Source organism: Silurus meridionalis, chromosome 3 (assembly GCF_014805685.1).
Source record: "Silurus meridionalis isolate SWU-2019-XX chromosome 3, ASM1480568v1, whole genome shotgun sequence".
Classification (NCBI taxonomy): Eukaryota; Metazoa; Chordata; class Actinopteri; order Siluriformes; family Siluridae; genus Silurus; species Silurus meridionalis.
In genome coordinates this window covers 22,489,314-22,510,133 of record NC_060886.1, presented here as the reverse complement: position 1 = coordinate 22,510,133, position 20,820 = coordinate 22,489,314, and the positions used below count along the sequence as shown (strand labels likewise).

Genomic DNA, 20,820 nt, shown 5'->3' with positions numbered 1-20,820 from the left:
AACATTAAAAAGAAAAAAAAAACTGCTTGTATTGTAATTTGTTTTGATCGTGCACCAGCGTGGGTGAAAAATTTGAATACCACGCCCATTTCCCCGCCCACACTACTTGTGATTGGCTGATGAGTCCTCTGGTCAGGTCTCTCCACTGTAAAACTTGCTCGGAAGGCACCAGCGAGCATTGTGGGAAATGGTGTTCGAAGCCGCCTAGCACACTTCCAGTTTCATAAATGTTAGCTTGTTAAAGGACTACATTTCCCACAAAATAGCACAGAAAAGGGAGAAACGACAGCATCGGACGAAATTTGACAGTATTTCAACTCATGGAGATGTTCAACCTTTCAGTGCGAAGATGACAGAAGGAACGTAAGTGGTGTTGTTTGATTCTGTATTGCAGTTTTGCGTAAATATGTTGCAAAAAAACAAACATGCCAAACAACTTGAACCACCAAAATGTAATTGACCATATTATATTATGTTAGTGTTTTGTGAATGTTTATGTACACATTGTGTGCGTGTGTGCTTTTCTCCCAGGTGTGTTAGGAGAAGAGGGGGTCCCTATAAGACCACAGCAGTGACCGAGCTGACCAACTGGAGGCTCAGTAATGTGGAAGGAAGGCAGACATGGAAATACCTGGAGGATGGAGACACTGAGGAGAGGGAGCAGAACTTCTTGGAAGCTCACTCTGTGGGTCTTGAGACGGTACGCAGAAGAAGTACCACTATCTACTTCAGGGTAAAAGGGGACACGGCTCTAAGGGACGGGGAGAGGATTAGACATGTCACATCATTAACATCTCGATGGACATGTTTGAGGCTTTACAGATGCTGATGTAATTTTCAAAATGATTCATATACACACACCTGAATATTCATAAAATGTTATAATTAGGTAATCACGTGTCAGCAGCACAATGCATAAAATCATGCAGGTTGAGGTTTGGAGTTTCAGTTGATGTTTACTTCCAACATCAGATTGGGAGAAAAATGTTTCTAACTTTGACCATGTCATGAAGGTATGGATGTTGGTACCAACTGGCCAGTTAGAGAATTTCAGAAACTGTTGATCACTTGCGAATTATTATTATTATTATTGTCTGTAATAATGCTACATGGATAAAAGTTTGATAATAATGGATAATGGATAATAATTGTATTTTACTTAATGAACTCAGTGTGTTTACTATGAATTAGTTTTGCACATCAGATCACAGTTTTTCTTAGTTGCTTTGGAGCGTTTCTAAGATCAGAAATGAAATTCTTAAAACTACTTGTTTAACCTCATCATGTAGTCACTTGTGTACATCACAGAAGCGTTTCCCGTTGCTTTGATCAAATTGCGAATGCTTTGGTACATATGTTTAATTGATTGTGTGCAATTGTCTGCTGTTTCCTACAATATCAGTTGATTGTCATGTTGATCAAAATATATTATACTGGTTTCATCTTAATATTCTCAACCCCCAAAACATCTCGGGGTTTATTGAACGCAAAATTGTTTAACCAGTTGTCATCGTCTGTCAAACTTAAATTTCTACTATTATTATTATTATATATTATTATACTATTATATTTTTTTTTAATGTGTCTTTAATGTTACTAATGAAGGCGAGTGAATGGCATCAGATCAACCAATTATCAACTATTTCTCTTAAAAAGGTAAAATGTGAATCATGTGAACCTTCAATTTGGCAACAGAACGAAACACAGAATTACAATTTCTTAAAAATGGATGAACAACCAAGAACCGAACAAACACCAGTACAGTACAGTAAAAGTGTGAATCCTGTTCGGTCTCGTGCCATCAATAGAAATCAAATATGCAATCAAATAAATCAATTTGTGCTGCTGAAATTCATAGATGTCATGAAGAAGAAATTCAGCCTTTTCCATAACTGTAATCCAAACCATAGTTTATATCAGAAAATACTGAAACTGGGCACCGTTTTACTGACAACATGACTAAACATTTTGACGATCTTGTTTGTGAACAGTGACAAAAGGACTTGTCATTCTGATGGGAATGAGATGTTCATTGACACAAATATTTACTTTTGATTGATGAACTGAGGATTTTGAGTAACTGAGATAAACTGTAAATACCAAAATGATGTTACTGATAACATTTCAATTCACTTTAATACAATTTTACTTGGATAAATACTTGGGAAATTATTATTTGATCCCCTGCTGATTTTGTGAATTTACCCCCTTACAAAGAAATACATTTTCTAGGTTTTTTATGGTAGGTATATTTTAACAGAGAGTGAGAAAGACTATATAAAGAAATTCATAAAAAATAAAAAAAATTAAAGAAAGGTTATAAATTAAGGATGTCAGGGACAAGATTGTAGACCTGCACAAGACTGGAATGGGCTACAAGACCACCAGATTGTTGCCTTTGCTGTATCTTCTGGGTCATTGTCATGATGAAAGACCCATCCATGACCCACGACCAGTGTTTTGGCTAAGGCCAGAAGGTTCTCATCCAAGATTCTACAGTGCATGGCCCCGTTCGTGTGGTGAAGCCTTCCTGTACCCTTAGCAGAGAAACAGCACTAAAGCAGAATGTTTCCTCCTCCATGTTTGACAGTGGGGATGGTGTTCTTGGGGTCTTATTCTGCATTTCTTTACCTCTAAAAATGCCGAATCGAGATGATGCCAAAGAGCTTATTTTTTTATCTAATATGACCACATCACATTCTCCTAAACCTTCTCTGAATCATTCAGGTGTTCATTAGCAAACATCAGATGGGCATGTTCATGTGCATCCTTAAACAGAGAGACCTTGGTGTGTTACCAATGGTTTTCTTGGTGACTGTGGTCCCAGCTCCCTTGAGATCATTAACAAGCTCCTACTGTGTAATTCTGGACTGATCCCTCACCTTCCTCAGAATCATCCTTACACCATGAGGTGAGATTTTGCATGGAGCTCCAGAGTATGGGCGATTGACTTATCTTGTATTTCTTCCATCCTCGAATTACTGCGGCAACAGTGGTCTCTTTCTCACCATGCTTTTTGCTGATGGTCTTGTAGCCCATTCCAGCCTTGTGCAGGTCTACAATCTTGCCCCTGACATCCTTTGACAGTCTTGCCCATGGGGGTGGAGAGGTTTTCCATGCAAGAGGTTGATTCTGTGACGGGTGTTTTTTTATACACATAACGAGTTGATATTAGGAGTTCTTTTTCAAAGGGACAGGACGAATTTATATCATATATATTTATACATTATATTATATAATGTATATATAATATTAATTTATTATTTATCTCTTTCTGTTAAAATAAACCTACTATAAAAATTCTATACTGTTTATTTCTTTGTGAGGGGGTAAATAATTATTTCCCCCACTGTACAGCTGTCACCTCTGGCTTGCATAAGTGATCCAAATGTAAATCCAGATGTCTGTAAAGATGTCAAAGGAGCTACATAAATGAAACAATCTTGAATTTACAACCAAATGCCTGTTAGCACTCAAATTTTCTGTATATCTCTGTATATTAGTCACAGAAAGACTCAATCATGCAGGATCCAAACTGGCCACTTGCTTTGAACTTGTTCCAACTTCATAATAAAGGTTAGGTGACTATGGTGCATATGGACTAACAAACTAAAGTCCCTATAGTCACAGCAAGCTGTGATTGATGCTTGACTTTAAATGTATGTCTTGTTCCCCTTAGAGTAAGTTTGTCTCAGCTTCCCCAGCAGCTCAGACAGCAGGTGAAGCCGCTCATAAAGGGATGGAGTTTTATAGCGGTCTTCAGGCTGAGGATGGCCACTGGGCTGGAGACTATGGAGGACCACTTTTCTTGCTTCCAGGTACAACAAAGTACATTTTTATAGACAATAACTTTTTTGTGTGTGTTTCCTCAAAAATTTAATCAAGTGATGAATATTTTGTTTTCATGCAGGTCTTCTCATAACCTGCCATGTTGCTAAAATCCCTTTATCAGAAGCCTGGAAAAAGGAGATGGTTAGGTATCTGCGTTCAGTTCAGCTACCAGATGGTGGCTGGGGTTTGTAAGTTTGGCTTTTGACTTTAATTAATATAAAAAAAAATAGATAAAATGTTCTACATTTTCTGAAAAGTAGCCTTAACTACATGAAAATAGTTGAAATTATATTCTAAGTATTATATATAAAAATGACCGAATGACAAATCATTGTTTGAAACGGTTTAATCATCTGACATTTTAAAAGGTATACTTTTTTTTTTTTTTTTTTTTTTTTGTTAAAAATTGTCAGTTTCTAATTATATCTGTTCGCATTATTTTTCCAGACATGTAGAAGACAAGTCAACTGTATTTGGCACAGCTCTTAATTACACCACACTGAGAATAATGGGAGTTGGGCCTGATGACCCAGACATGGTTCGGGCAAGGAACAACTTACACAGCAAAGGTCTAAGGTCATATAAAAAAAACTGCATAATTGTTATCAGGAAAGAAATGCAATGTGAAATGCATCTTTACCCTTACAGGAGGTGCTGTGGGTATACCGTCTTGGGGAAAGTTCTGGTTGGCCATCCTCAATGTGTACAGCTGGGAAGGGATGAACACACTCTTTCCAGAGATGTGGTACAGACACATTATATCATTATATAACCTTTTTTTTATCCACAATGACACATGACATTGCACACACACACACACAAAACACATATCTACTGATTTCAGGCTGTTTCCAACTTGGATACCGGCACACCCGTCCACTTTGTGGTGCCACTGCAGGCAGGTCTACCTTCCCATGAGCTACTGTTATGCCATCAGATTGTCTGCAGAGGAGGACTCACTGGTGCTCAGCCTGAGACAGGTACAGGTACACAACCACACCAGTAGGGGGAGCCTTACAATAACACTCTAAACATCTTTGTTGAATGGGTAGTAGTGCTTTCAGATGTCAAGTAGTAAGAACTTGACAGATTTTATACACATTATTTTGTGCCTCCTATTAACAGTGAGCAAATATGATATAATACTGACTTTGTGATCAGTTACTTAACAGTTTTAAAAAAAATCTTTAAAAATATTTAAGGTATGGTTCTCCTGTTACTACTTTGCATCCCTCCATATATCCATCCATTCATTCGTTCAGTATTATCTCTTCTGTACCATCTTTATCCTGGTCGAAGTTACAGTAGATCTCCTTCCTGTTACAGGAATAATGAGTGTGGGGCAGGAACACACAGCTGTCCCTCCTAGGACACCATGCACACACATTTGCAGTCTTTCACTTTTGCATATCGGCCTGCCACAAGGTTTTAGTCCTGCAGACATTAAATAAAAGTAACACTGTACTCAAATTTAATAGACTTTTTATGCAGCGGTGCTGTTTCTCTGACAAACCAATACATTGTGATACATAAAATGTATCCATTAAAAATATTTATAAATATTATTATATCATATTTTTGTCATACTGCCCATAGTCTAACTGGATAATCTTTGCTAGTACATGAGGTAAAAACTAATTTAGTTTTATACACATCTAGAACTGTTTGGTTTGTTCTATTATATTATATCTAATATTTGTTTATTAACAAAACATGACTTGCTGTTACAGGAACTGTATGTCCAAGATTATTCAACTATTAACTGGCCAGCTCAAAGGAACAATGTTGCAGCGTCAGACTTGTACACCCCTCACAGCACTCTGCTCACTGTCGCTTACTGTAAGTGTAGCTTTGTTTTTATATATATATATATATATATATATATATATATATATACACTATATTACATACACTATATTGCAAAAAGTACTGGGTCACCTGGTCATAAGTATAGTATGTGATTTTTGAGCATTGCATTCCACATTTAATCCCAATTTGCTCTTATATCTTCTGGGAAGATGCTCCACTAGAAATTGAGCCACAATGGTATCAGGAAAGGCAGGTACTGATGTAGGTGAGGAGGCCTGGGGTGCAGTCAGCGTTCCAATTCATCCCAAAGGTGTTCAGTAGGGATGAGATCAGCGCTCTAAAGCAGACCACTCAAGATCTTCCTCTCCAAAGCATGTAAACCATATCTTCAAGGCGCTCAGGGGCATCGCCATGTTGGAACAGGTTTGGGTTTCCAGTTCAAGTTCAAGTGACTGCAAAATTGTATTATAGCGTATTTAAAAATGTCCTTTACAATCGAGTGCCTCCAGCTTAGTCAAGTTTATTTCTATAGTGCTTTTCACAACAGACATTGTCTTAAAGCAGCTTAAAAAAAAAAAACAACAAACAGTTAAGATGAATGATGTGCATTTATCCCTGATGAGCAGCCATGGTGACTGTGGCAAGGAAAAACTCCCTTAGATGTTATGAGGAAGAAACCTTGAGAGGAAGCAGACTCAAAAGGGAAACCCATCCTCATCTGGGTGATATCAAAAGTGTGATTATAATCTTTAATCAATACATCACAGATCCAACACCAGCTTCTCCATGCCAGAGCCTTTAAACACTCCAGGAGGTCTAATGTCAAAACTCCACATGAAGTGGGATCCAACTGGCACTGGTACTTCTCTAGATGGTTCGGGATCCCATTAGGTGGTAAGTGACTGGGGCTGGAGCAACCTCAGGATGCCTCGGGATGTGGAGAGAAACTTTGTGGTAACAGTTTGGAAAAGAACCACATATAGCAGGTCAGGTGACCCAGTACTTTAGGCAATATATATAACTTTGATTTTCAGTAAAGTTTTAGACTTGAACTGTAATTCATAGCAATGCTGAACCTATATGAGGCACATCACAGTACTGCATTGAGAGGAAAGGCTGTGAAGGAACTGTACGATCATATCCAAGCAGACGATCGCTTTACAAAGTGCATTAGCATCGGGCCGGTAAGTTGAATGTTGTTATGAAAGATGAAAGCCTATGTGTTTTATGTTCTAAATAAAACTGTTTCATGTTACCAATGCCGAAATACACACTTTTCGCTTTAAAGTGTACAAAATAGACACGTGTCATTTTGCTCTGATGTTCTTGCATTGTAAAACTTTTGTTCTTATGTTTGTTATTTATGACATTGCAACGCTTTTTGGATGCACTGGATATATATTTTAAGGTATATCCTAAAATGGTAATTAAATTAGATTTCTGAAATATATAACATATTCATCTTTAATTTAGAAAAAAATCAGTTGTTTTGCATCCAATAAAAAAGCAAATCCAGTTCTCCAGGATAAACCGATCTGCCAGCTGATATAATACTGATATGACCCTAGGTTTTAGTATTTACTGCTTTTTATAATACCTTTTTAGCACAGTGCACAGTGCTTTTCATTGGATCTTTTTCTATAGTATAAAAACATTATTTTATATCCCAACTGCATTCTTAGATCTCAAAAACCATTAATATGTTGGTGCGCTGGCATGTTGATGGACCCACATCACCTGCCTTCCAGGAGCATGTGGCGAGGATTCCAGACTACCTTTGGTTAGTTTATTTATTTGTTTGTTTATTAGTTTGCTTGTTTGTTTTTCATCAATACTCCCTATCCTATCCTTACATTGAATATAAAAAAAAACATAACCTGTCTATACTTATCCCAGGCTAGGTCTTGATGGCTTGAAGATGCAGGTTCGTCTCTGCTTTATTAAATGATCTTTCTATATAGGATTATCTGCTGGTTCATGTTCATGTTGGGTGTTTTTGCTTTTTGTCTTCAGGGAACCAATGGTTCTCAGCTATGGGATACTGCCTTTGCCATACAAGCATTTCTTGAGGTATTTAGTATGAACATGTTTGTATTTTTCTTCCTATTACTTCTTTATGTATGTTATCAATAAGTGTTACTGTTACCGCATCTTTAAAATGTAACATATATATGTAAGTCAGGATGTATATACTGTAGAAATTCACACAATCTTTTTTTTTTTTTTTTTTTTTTTTAAAGGCAGGTGCCCAGAAGGACCCCAGGTTTACAGAGTGTTTAATAAAGGCCCACCAGTTCCTAAATATAACTCAGGTAGAAGCAGTGCGTATATAACAGTTAAATGAGGCACAATTCCAATAACAGGTCATGATCAAGATCAGATCAATGTGTATTATATCTTAATCTTCTCGTTAAACTTTTACTTGTAAACATAAAACGTACAATTTGTGTGGCAGCTGCTATAGAATTCTATACATCTTCTTAATTATCTTCGTAGTAATAGTTGTTGTAACAGTTGTTGTAAAGATAGTCATAATAGTTATAGTGAGATGATGGTCCGGTTGGTGTTTTGTTGCATTCAGAATATAATTTTTTTTATTAATCCAGGTTAAAGAAAATCCCCCAGACTACAAGAAGTATTACAGGCAAATGAACAAGGTACTGATAGCTTACATTCGATTTTAACCCATGAAATGTCCTTTAGTGTAACTAAATGTTATTTGTGTGTTTCGGGTGTTTGAATCAGGGCGGCTTTCCCTTTAGTACACGTGACTGTGGTTGGATCGTAGCTGACTGCACAGCAGAGGGCCTGAAGTCAGTGATGTTACTGCAGGAGCAGTGCAGTTTCATCTCGGAGCACATTCCCTCACAAAGACTCTTTGATGCAGTCAATGTGGTACAGCAATAACAACACATCAACATTTGCTTTGTTATTTAAAGTCTACGGTTGTCCTTTACTTTAGCTGTGTCTTTCAGCTTTTAAGCATGAGAAATTCTGATGGTGGCTTTGCTACATATGAAACTAAACGTGGAGGGAAACTGCTGGAGCTACTCAACCCATCAGAGGTGTTTGGTGAGCAAACGTGATGAAAAAGCCCTGTTAGATGGATCATGACCAAAAATAATCATCCATTATAATTACAGTTTATTTGTAGGTCATTACTGTATAGATGATGTTAAAGATTTTTATGTTTTAAAAATTATTTTTATTTTAATTTTTCACTCCCTTTGGTTTAAAATTTTATAAAATATATATTTTTTAAACATTTGTTTATTCATTTGTTTATTCATTTGTTTACTTTGTGTCCTGGTGGTGTCACAGGTGATATCATGATCGACTACACCTATGTGGAGTGCACATCTGCTGTGATGCAAGCTCTGAAGCACTTCCACCATGCTTATCCTGAGCACAGAGCACAGGAGATTAGGTACCTAGTAACCCTCTATGATCATCTTAATGAAATTCAACATGATGTCATGACTTTGACATGACGTTATGTAATGAGCTGTAATGTGTCCTTGTAGGAGTACACTTCAGCAGGGACTTGACTATTGCCGAAGGATGCAAAAGCCTGATGGTTCATGGGAAGGGTAGGCATTTGAACACACACACACACACACACACACACACACACACACACACACACACACACACACACAGATATAATAATATTTCTTTATTTAATTGTTTTTGTATTATTTTAATAATAATAACAATTCTTGCTCCTTTTCACCTACTAAACACACACATTATTTAAAGATTAAGGAATGTAATAAGTCCATAATAAATATAGTAATTTTGATACTGACACTGATAAATTAAATAAATACATAAATTACAGGCTATGCTTCATGGACCCCACTTTAAGAACCAATGGTCCTTAGAACAAATGCATAATATAATATCAGACACTATTATGCTATGTTCAATTAATGTGGCATAACATATTGTGTTGTTTGCGGGTCCTTTTCAGGTCATGGGGTGTGTGCTTTACATATGGAGTATGGTTTGGTTTGGAGGCTTTCGCATGCATGGGTCATGTTTTCCAGGATGGATATGATGGGTATGATTCAGACAGATAAAGCACATGTCATAAAGTCACATGTTTAGTGAGTGATATGAGTATATGCATGTTTTCTGTTTCAGGCAGGTATGTGCCGAAGTGAGGCGTGCCTGTGACTTCCTGCTCTCTAAGCAGATGGAGGATGGAGGTTGGGGAGAGGATTTTGAGTCGTGTGAGCAGAGGTGCTATGTCCAAAGTCAAAATTCCCAGATTCATAACACCTGCTGGGCTCTGCTGGGTCTGATGGCAGTCAGGTAATAGTCACTGTGTGCTCCATATGTCAGGACCTTCCGGTTTCGCGGCACACACTTCCGGTTTCACGGCACACGTTTCCATCTTGCCGTTTTCCCGCGCCACCCAATATTTAAGGACAACAAGACTTTAGCAAAGGCCAGATTATCTCACTGGCTTCCTAAGTCCCTATGAGTTCTCTTGCCACCCTGCCTCTTCTGCTCCCTACTCCTGATCCTGATCCAGTTCCTGATACTGACCCTGACCCCTGCTCTGCTCTGCTCTGCCTCTGCTCCGGGTTGAACTCTGGACTTTTTGGTTTGTGGTTTTTTGCTCTGGCTCTATTTTGCTCTGTTTGCTGGCACTTGGATTTTGGACTGTTTGTTGATTTCTGATTTTGGTTTTCCCTGCTTTGCTCTGTCTCCTGGCTTTCGGATCTCAGACTGTTTTTCAAACTGTGCTCTTTCTATGCTTCTCCTGGTCTCCAGTTTTGAATATGTTTATTGTTTATTCTGTTCTCAGACTCTATGCTGGGTTTTTGAGAATTCACAAGTTTTTGGACAGTGGGGAATTTCTGCTCTGCTCCTTACCCATATTAAAGATTGTATTTTTGAACTCTGCTTGCATCCTGCATTTGGGTTCTTCCACCCAGTCACACACCCTGACAGAATAATCTGCCCATAGTTTTAATCTGACAGATCTGCAGGGCTTCCACATCTTTTCATAAGCATTTTCAAAATGTAGGTTTTTTTTTTACATGTTTTATACATGTTTTTTATACAACAGGTACCCTGACATCATCGTCATTGAGCGTGGAATACAAGTTTTGATTGACAAGCAGCTTCCCAATGGAGATTGGCCACAAGTGAGTTCTTCTTTTCCATGTCTTTAATTTGTGTTTAACACAAATATTCTGTCACATTGGAGTAAAAAATAAATTTTTTTGTATTTAAAGTGATATGCAGTTGTTTCACTCACCTGTCCTTGTAAATCACCTGTCCTTGTAAATAGATTATGGTTCATGATGATGATATAGACAAGCTTTCATCTGATAGTGAAGTATTTCTGGTTATCAAACTAAACACTGAAATACTGTAGGGGATGTGACAAATGTCCCTCCTCTGCACATGTCCAAATCCATCTCAATCTCGCCTCACTCACCTTGTCTCCGAAACTTCCTACATGCGCTGTCCCTCTAATAAACTCATTTCTAATCCTGTCCATCCTCGTCACTCCCAAAGAAAACCTCAACATCTTCAGCTCTGCTACCTCCAGCTTCACCTCATGTCTTTTACTCAATGCCACTGCCTCTAAACCATACAACATCGCAGGTCTCACCACAGTCCTGTAAACTTTCCCTTTCACTCTTGTAGATACGCTTTTATCACAAGACAAAACTATCCATTATTAATTAATTAATTAATTATCATTTAATGTAACTGTTATCACCATTCAGTCGTTTTATTTACCTATCTGAACCTTTGCCTGCAAGGACTTAAATGTAGCTGAAGATTTAGGAATATTAGTGGAATACACCAATATAAATGTTTTTTTTCCTCTATTTCCAGGAGAACATCTCTGGTGTTTTTAACAAGAGCTGTGCTATCAGTTACACGTCCTACAGAAACGTGTTTTCAGTTTGGACTCTGGGCAGATTCTCACGTCTTTACCCCTCCAGCTCACTTGCTAGGAAACTTGGAAGCGCTGCAAAATGATTTGTAAAGAGTTTCATTTAATTATTTGCCTGGTGAAAATTTCACTTCCGTACAAACCAGTGTGCTGCTTTTAGGACTGATCAGTCAGTAAAGCTCTTTTGAGATTGCAGTGGTTTGGCTTTAAAAAAATTTAGTCAAATAATTGATCTTTGTAATTAAACTGTATTTTTGAAAAATAAAAATTTCTTTATATAGTATTATGTAGTACGGTCCTGAGATTTCCCATTCGGTTACTCAGCTCTGTCAAATAAATGTCCAAAAAACATTTATGTCATGTCAACATTCTATTACAAACCAATTTCATGTCATTGTTAATGAACAGAGACTGTAGTAGCAGATATCTGAAATATATAGGCTTAAATGAATGCAAGTATAGTAAAATCAAATATGTAAATTTTTGGGTCTTTTAAGTAAATTCTGTGCTTATTACAAGCATCTACATATATTATTCTGCATCCTTCCCACTTTCACACACTCATAAATCCTCACACTTATAAAAATGGATATAAGCATGGTCACTGATGTACATACACACACACACACACACACACACACACCATTGAATAATGGTTATTTAAATGAGTACATGAAAATGACATTATATACAGTATATACCTGCTTAGTTTTCACTTAAGGTTTGGATTGAGCCCATTCAATTTAAGTGAATTAATAATAAATATTATTATATATTATTTCTGCCAAAACTAAAATGAAAATCACAGACCACTAATAATCCTCACACTCCCCTTTTAGAACCATTGCTATAGATATTATCATGCTTTAATTCTTGTTTGTGCTAAAGCTTGTAAAGTGTGTACAGAGCTTAAGTTGTCATACTTTCGCTTTATTCAGCTCCTCTGGATAAACGCGTCATTTTTTCGCAACATGCTGATGATTAAACCAGTTTGTTTATACTTCTACAGTATTTTGTATACAGTCCTTACTGAAAGTATTGAAACAGAGTACATTGCTATACATTGAACACATTCATGGTTTGAGCTCAAAAGCTGAGCATGAGAAGATAAATGTTTAGCTTTACATGCAGGCATGTCACTACTTTAAAAAAAAAAGCCACCATTTGTTTGGACACGCCAAGTGGTCACAAATATTAGAACATGTGACTGACAGGTTTTTCTTGTTGCCCATGTTTAGTTTACAGTCTGCAAAACAAGTGGCTTTGTTGTTCCAATACTTTTGGAGGGGACTGCAAGTAAATTAAAGCATAAGTTCAGAAAATGATTTTCCACTGCTTTTGTGAGGAATTTGTTTTGGTCATAAGGCTGCTACAAGGTGCAGGATGCGATTTCTTTTTTATTTATTATTCTTTTTATTTTATTTTTAAAGAAAGGTTCCTGTTGTAATCTCTGTTGTAGGTTTTCTCCCCCACTTGTTTTCATGTCAGTCTTTCTGGCTGTTCCTGGGATTGGTTTTTCAGGAATAATCAGTAAATGGGACACACCCAACACCTCAACTCTACTGAAGGCCAAGATATGAAGTGACTTTCCAAAGTAACACACAAAGTAAATACATTTGTTGCGTGGCGATCTCTTTATACAGTTCAAGCATTAATTCAAGATTAATAGGATTAGCTTTAGGTTTGTGATGAAAGAGATTTACATAACGGAAGATTTAGTTCCTCAAACATACTGGTGTCTGTGTGTGTGTGCACGTGTACAAGCTTGGTTTTAGAAGTAATGTTAATGTTTCTGATACTTTTCCTATTGGTTGCATTTAAAGCTTTACAAGCAAAACTCAATAAAGCCTTGTTAAGCTTTCTGCATCCTTTATAGCTTTTGAGTGCTAGCATGTGTTGGCGTATTACCTAAAACCAGTTTGGCAGCGTGTCACTCCAGGAAGGTGGTGTATAGACTGCAAAGCTTACAAGGGTGTTTCAAACTGTGCTCATAACCAATAATCAAATATTTCTGCTTATTTACAATATTTATTCACTTTATTTAGATGCATCTACACATGCAAATCATTTTGTATAGAATATGCAGTTATGCAGCTGATAAATCTAAATAAAACTTTCCTTTTATGACAATATATTCATTTGATACATCAAGTCCTTTGTTTAAGCTTAATTCATAGATTAAACAAAGAGCATTCTCTTTTTTATATATATATATGATCCATTCCTGACAAGAACACAAACTCCATGTTACAGCATGGACTCGAGCGGTCAAACCCACACTACACCCATACACACATACAGCTCTCCTATTGGTAGGATTTGGATATGAGGAGTCACCCAGAAGTAAAGCTCTCAGACTTCCTATAAAACCACATTGAACATCAGGAAGCTTCCTGCTGCAATACTGAATCCATTTTAAAACATTTTATGGTAAGTCATACTTGCTCTTTCTTTTGAAATGTATTATATGGGACACCATATTGATTTTGGGAATGCTTTTTTTTTTTGTTATTGCATCCATTTTAATTCTGTGAAATGGAAATAGATTGAAGCTCCTATAAATAATAATAAATAAAAAATCTTTAGTTTTCACGTTGATTTTGATGTGAATGTTAGCTAGTCAGTAACTCCTGTAGGTGTTTCATCAGCACAAGGTTGTTATGGCTGAGTCATGGTTTTTCTGGTGACAAGCATTTGGGCCTTCTTAATAATTAAAGGGACTTTTCAAGCAAGCTATGAGATGAACCAAAGTTTTTTGGGATTGATTTTGTTTTTCAATTATTAACATACCACAGTTATCTGCTGTGTTCAATGACGTGATTATATTTTTTTTTGTGCACTATGAATCGCAAGAAGGTGTTACAGCCAGCCAGATCAGTCCAGTTTAGGGATAGCAAGCTGCTGAATATTTAATGAAAACGAATGCTGCATGTCCCCTCTCTTCATTAAGGACAGTTGAAAATGTTCTTACTATCCATTATAAAAAATTTTGCCATTAACTCTGTTTAGTCCTTCAGGACAAGAGGCATAAAGCAGACCTTAAATAATAAAAAGCTGTAACAAATAGGATAGACAGCCTCAGTGATAAATGAGTGCGTAGTTGGTCACCCTGGCCTTCCATAAAGTGTGTAATCCTGCCTCACATCCAGAGTTCCCAGGATAGGCCTAAGATTTTAAGATGTGACATTCAAAAGGTTAATTTCTACTAAACAACCCCAAATATTATACACTATATTATAGTTAATGCTACTCAAAATAACTTCATAAGAGGGAACAACAAGAGATGCCTGGTGTCAATATTTAATATTTGTATCGTTGTACATTTCATCATACTGTTATTTCCTTTTCACTTCTGCTTCTGCTTTTATTCTACGAATCTAGCGTTCTCAAACCTTTTGCACACAGGGACCTCTTTGACTGTAAAATGTCATGCATCCCCTCCGGAAAGATTTATGAACATAATCCAATACAGGGCTCAGTATTTACTTTATGAAGCCTTAGAGCATTTTATTCCTGATCTTTTTAGTTTTTTTTTTTTTAATTATTGAGGTTTAAATTAAACCTGTTTATTTAATGCTTAAATGTAAATAGGTTAATGACTATAGGAACCCTAAAACATGTGATAACTGATCATGTGGAGTTGTGATTTGTGAAAAAGAAAAAAAAATCACAGACCTCCTGGCTATGTCAGGCCCTACTTTAAAAACTGCTACTTCAAGTGATCTAATTACAGCAGTTGGATTTAGAAGTGATGCTTATAGCAGGAATCTATGGTCTTCGAAAATTAAATGACAAATTATAAAATTTAGTGATCTATTAGGCAGAAGATTTATTGATTTTGTTTATAAATTAAAAAGTTTGTGAAATGACATGTCCGCATTACTGAATATGTTCTCATCCATATAAGTGAATGTAAATGCAACTGTGTGTGTGTGTGTGTGTTGTTGCAGAGGAAAATCCCACTGGTTCAGCTATGAACCCTAACTTTCCACAGCAGCCAGGACAACCTTGCCCCATACCAAATGCTCCTTATGGTAACCTACCTTACCAACCACCACCGCCAAACCAGCCAGGGTATGGAGGTCCAGGACCCTATCAAGGAGGGCCATACAATCCTTCCATGGGCCCAGGAGCATATCCAGGGGGGCCACACAATCCTTCCATGGGCCCAGGAGCATATCCAGGGGGGCCACACAATCCTTCCATTGGCCCAGGAGCATATCCAGGGGGGCCACACAATCCTTCTATGGGCCCAGGAGCATATCCAGGAGGGCCATGCAATCCCCCTATGTACCCAGGAGCATATCCAGCAGGGCAAAATGCTGGTTATAACCAGGGGCCAGGTTACGGACCAGGGCAAAATTGCGGCCATGGTCACGGGCATGGCCATAGTCACGGGCATGGCCATGGGCATGGCAAACATGGAAAGAAGAAACATGGAAAGGGTGGCAAGGTGAGAATATAGAACATGCTCAAGAGAAATAAACACAAATGCAACTCAACCAGATGTGTGACTAAAACAGCATTGAATTACATTCTCTTTAATGAGTTCCATCTTTCCCACAGCATTCTTCAAGCAGTTCCGACTCCGATTAAAGTATGAAGATACTACATCAGCAAATCTACAGCTTGTCCCAAGCAGTGAATGAAAACCATTGACATCATATATGTATATACAGTGCATTCAGAAAGTATTCAGATCCCATTATTCCCCTCCTATAGTATGAAAATAAAATGTATTAAATTTCCTTTAGTATAAGGTAAATATTACTAATAAAGGGGTATGAATACTTTCTGAAATTATCTTCTAGAATCTCTTTGTATCTACATACATAATACATTAAATGGCTGAATGTGGGTTTACATAACTTGTGTATGTTATTCATACTTTGTCCATCCAACTTTTATTTTTTAGTATTTTAACTGCATTAAATTATCAGTGCATACATGCAACCAAGCTGAATAACCTGATGAAACTAATCTAAATTTAAATAGTAAACCAAACCTTTCCATATGTTGGGAATACGAACATTAAATACAATAGGAGTGCTCTTATTTGAGGTACAAAACAAGTTAGGAAATTCCTAGCAAGCAAATTTTTATGACAATATTGAAAGATCTTTATTTGAATAATAGAAACCTGATCTGACCCCTGGTGGAGAAAAAAGAAGAAAGTGGATCTGCATAAAATAATAAGTCATGATGGATCCAAAAAAGAGTGCACCTATATAAATGTTTTTAGTACTCTAAACAAATGTTAGCACAAAAATATTAATGTAAATGTACTTTGCTTTAGTGTTTTTAATAATTCAAAACTACATTAGCATTTACATCAATGGCAATAGGCAGACGGCCTAATCCAAACCGACTTGCTAAATGCTTTGAAGTCTCCATTAATAAATGTAATCTAATTCTAGTTTTTAGGACACAGAAGAACGTATCATCCATCTAAAAGTATGTTAGAGGAACAATAGAAGGCGATTTTTTTATTTATTTATTTTTTGACGGTGGAATCAAAATGTTTTGACACTCCCTCTGTTTACAAGAAAGTACTTGATTTATCGGTGTAAACACAATTGCCTTTAAAATAGTCCCCATTGCACAGCAATGCAGCGCTCCCAGCATTTCTGACACTTCTAGAATGTGTCTCAGAAGTCTTCTTTTCGAAGCTTGTCAAGCACCTTCTGTGATTTGTGCTGGATTTGTGCAATGGTGTCAAAACGACGACCTTTGAGCTTGATCAAGAAGAGGGTGAAGTCTACAGGAGCTATATCTGGCAAGTAAAGTGGGTGTGGAAGTAAGATTATGTAGCTTGTTCTCCAGCAATCATCATAGATAAGTTGTGGAATCGTTTAGACATTTTCAGGGTTGAGCTCGTTAAAGGTCTTCCTGGACTCTTGTAGACTTCCAGTGATGTTCTTCCACTCTGGAAGCACACGTCACTTGAAACACCTCAAACAACTCATTGCCGTATGTCAAACACAGACTTTCAATTTTGCTCTTTGTTCTAACTTGCTGTTCCTGATTAAATCACAGACGTGGTGAAGCACTCAGTCGGAATTGCACCCATTGACACCATTAGTCTATGTTTTTGATACCACGCAAGAAGTGCTCATTTAACAACATCAAGCTCTTTCCATTACACTTTAGATGATGTAGCTCAGTTATGCTCACACCCACTTGGAAATACCATTTTTCAAATGTATCAGTCAGGATTAAAGCCTCATCATAGCAAAGAGACAGGGCTTGTTAAAGTGGTAAATGACCTGCTATTGGCCTCTGATCAGGGTCATGTCTCTTTACTTGTTTTGCTCCACATCAGTGCGGCTTTTGACACGATTGATTATACTATCCTACTTGCTAGAATAGAAAATGTTGTTGTAATAAAGGGAACGGCTCTCTCCTGGCTTAGGTCTTATTGGACTGATCGCTATGTTTGTTGATTAAAATGGTGAGTTCTCCACACTCCCCGAGGTAAAGTTTGGTGTTCCACATGGATCTGTCTTAGGCCCGCTGCTTTTCTTTTCATATATGTTGACCCCCCCTCCCCAACAACTGGGGACCCCACATAAGACTTGACTCAATTCGAGCACTGGATCAAGCAATAAAAAGATAAAATGAATATATATCATAAACATATGTAGTATTTGCTCTGCAGCTTATTTACTATTCCAATCCTCATCTTGCAATAAAAGATTTATATATTACATAAATACATGAACTTGTATTTGCTCTGCAGTTTGTTCAATATCATTTATTTATTTTTTTTTTACATTTTATTTAATCTACACAGTCTAAAGTTAGCTTAAATCATTATATTTAATAACAACACAACGGTCACTCGTTTTTCGATTTTATAGATCATTAACAGAGATCTGTTTATTTGTAACTTAGCAAACTTTTACAGTTTTAACATTGCGCATGAACCCTGGCTGACCCTGAGAACATGGCGAAAGCTACCTCTGACATCACACTCTACTCTTTTGTGTTTGTACCGTAGTGACGTCAGGGTCGAGATTTATTAAGTTTCTGGGCGTTGTCCGGACAATGGAAAAAAATGGAAATGGAATTTTTTTTTTTTAAAGTCACGTGACTCCTCCGGAAGTGCTTTTATTACGTCTCACTGTTTCGAAATGCTCTTCGATCAGACACAATTGACAATTGAAAAATCCGAACCCTGATCCCAGGTCTGACAGGCCTTTACGAGCATCATGAGCATCATGTGACATGTGATTTGTCACACACACACACACACACACACACACACACATGACTAACCCCCCCTCAATGAGTCTCAATGATGAGAGACTCATCATTGTCTATGAAATGAGACTTTATTGTGCGCCTAATGGTCACCAGATGTCGCTGTGGTGTGATTTATGTTTTTACGACTTAAATGTTTTATTTGACTCTCGATCTCTCAAAAGCCATGTTACAAACTATAAAGCAGTTAGTGTGGCTTGTATCTGACACTGATGAGAAGATAACACAATAAAGTGTGTGTTTGTTTGTTTGTTTGTGAATGAGTGAGTTGGTGGGTGGGTGATTCAGTGAGTGATTTCGCGTTTGCGCACTGAAAAGGAAAAAACAGGAAGTTAAATCTGATAAACAGTTTCACTGTTTTGGAGACATTAAGGTTCAGGTAGGTGTGTTTGATCTATCCGCTCGAATTTATTATTTTGGGTTTTGTTGCTTTTTTTTTTTTTTTTTTTTGTTACTTGCTTGTTTATTAGATTGTTGTTTTGTCTAATGACAGTAATCTATATGTAAAAGTTAATAAGATATAACTTAATGTGTGGGCATTGAAAACGTTGAAAACAAAACCTGGACATATTGTAATGAGGAAATATTTACTAATTAATATAAATCTCACTGTATGTATTTTTCTAGTTGATCAACAAGACAACCACCAGCTCAGAAGAAAGGTATGCACTCTTTCCTCTCGTCTTAGAAATGGGGGTTGTATGATCATAAATAGAAACAAATCCGACTTTTGACAAAACAATAATCTTTAGAGACTGAAAGGTAGATCAGAAGCAGTAGGTTTGTAGACTTTTAGTCAACCAACCTCCAATGTCCATTGCATGTGGTGTCATGATTATGGTCCTTAATCCTGAGCCAAAATCATGTGACTAACTTTGGTTTTTGTTTGTTACTTTCATACAATTTTAACTTATATATCATTGTATATAGTGAGTTGTGCTTCTGATATACAGTCTTATTTCTTTTGTTGTTCTCCAAAAAAAAAAAAAGGGGAAGAGTAAGAACAAATAGCAAAGAAACATAACAGGCAAATATAAAGCCATAATGTAGACAGACAGATTCTGTGAGCAACAGTATGGTTTCATGCTGAGGAAGAGCACTACAGACACATTATTTGCTTTGAGAATGTTGATGGAGAAGTGTAGAGAAGGTCAGAAGGAGTTGCATTGTGGTTTTGTGGATTTAGAGAAAGCTTACGACAAGGTGCTGAGAGAGGAGTTGTTGTATTGTATGAGTAAGTCAGGTGTGTCAGAGAAGTATGCGAGGGTGGTGCAAGACATGTATGAGGACAGTGTGCAGTAGGAACGACAGACTGGTTCAAAGTGGAGGTGGGTTTGCATCAAGGATCGGCTCTGAGCCCTTTCCTGTTTGCAGTGGTGATGGACAGGTTGACGGACGAGGTCAGACAGGAGTCTCCATGGACTATGATGTTTGTGGATGATATTGTGATTTGTGGTGAGAGTAAGGAGTAGGTTGAGAAGAGTCTGGAGAGGTGGAGGTACGCACTGGAGAGAAGGGGAATGAAAGTCAGTAGGAGTAAGACAGAATACATGTGTGTAAATAAGAGGGAGGGCAGTGGAGTGGTGCAGTTGCAGGGAGAAGAGGTGGAGAAGGTGGAGAAGTATAGGTACCTGGGGTCAATAGTGTAAAGTAATGGAGAGTGTGTTAGAGAAGTGAAGAAAAGAGTGCAGGCAGGGTGGAGAAGAGTGGCAGGAGTGATTTGTGATAGAAGAGTATCTGCAAGAGTGAAAGGGAAAGTTTAGTTTATCGGTAGGATAATGCTGAGGATGGACCCACCAGGAAGAAGGAAAAAAAGAAGGCCAAGGAGGAGGTTTAGGCATGTAGTGAGGGAAGACATGCAGGTAGTTGGTTTAAAGCAAGCAGATGTAGAGGACAGGGGGCATATGGAGACTGTCGCTGTGGCGACCTCTAGTTGGAGCAGCCAAAAGAAAGAAAAAAAAAGAATGTAGACAGACAGATATTTTACTTGAATA

General features: G+C 37.4%; 1 protein-coding gene across 1 annotated transcript; it reads left to right on the top strand.

Moving 5' to 3' along the window:
- The first annotated feature begins 213 nt into the window (after positions 1–213).
- On the top strand, positions 214–11,914 carry lss (lanosterol synthase (2,3-oxidosqualene-lanosterol cyclase)). Its single transcript, XM_046845961.1, has 22 exons — positions 214–363; positions 532–700; positions 3,680–3,818; positions 3,911–4,019; positions 4,279–4,400; positions 4,480–4,576; positions 4,676–4,811; positions 5,562–5,670; positions 6,706–6,824; positions 7,323–7,420; positions 7,537–7,564; positions 7,654–7,710; positions 7,881–7,952; positions 8,247–8,297; positions 8,386–8,535; positions 8,616–8,712; positions 8,962–9,067; positions 9,165–9,230; positions 9,614–9,703; positions 9,787–9,957; positions 10,721–10,799; positions 11,503–11,914. Exons 1-22 carry the CDS (start codon positions 350–352, stop codon positions 11,647–11,649), a joined length of 2,226 nt encoding a protein of 741 aa, XP_046701917.1. The 5' UTR covers positions 214–349; the 3' UTR covers positions 11,650–11,914.
- Positions 11,915–20,820: the final 8,906 nt, after the last annotated feature.

Bases quoted from the DNA above. Each gene is read 5' to 3' on its own strand.
- lss (XM_046845961.1), top strand. The intron at 7,953-8,246 runs GTAGAAGCAGTG...TTATTAATCCAG, and splicing joins AGTTCCTAAATATAACTCAG to GTTAAAGAAAATCCCCCAGA. The intron at 9,704-9,786 runs GTATGATTCAGA...TTTCTGTTTCAG, and splicing joins TTCCAGGATGGATATGATGG to GCAGGTATGTGCCGAAGTGA.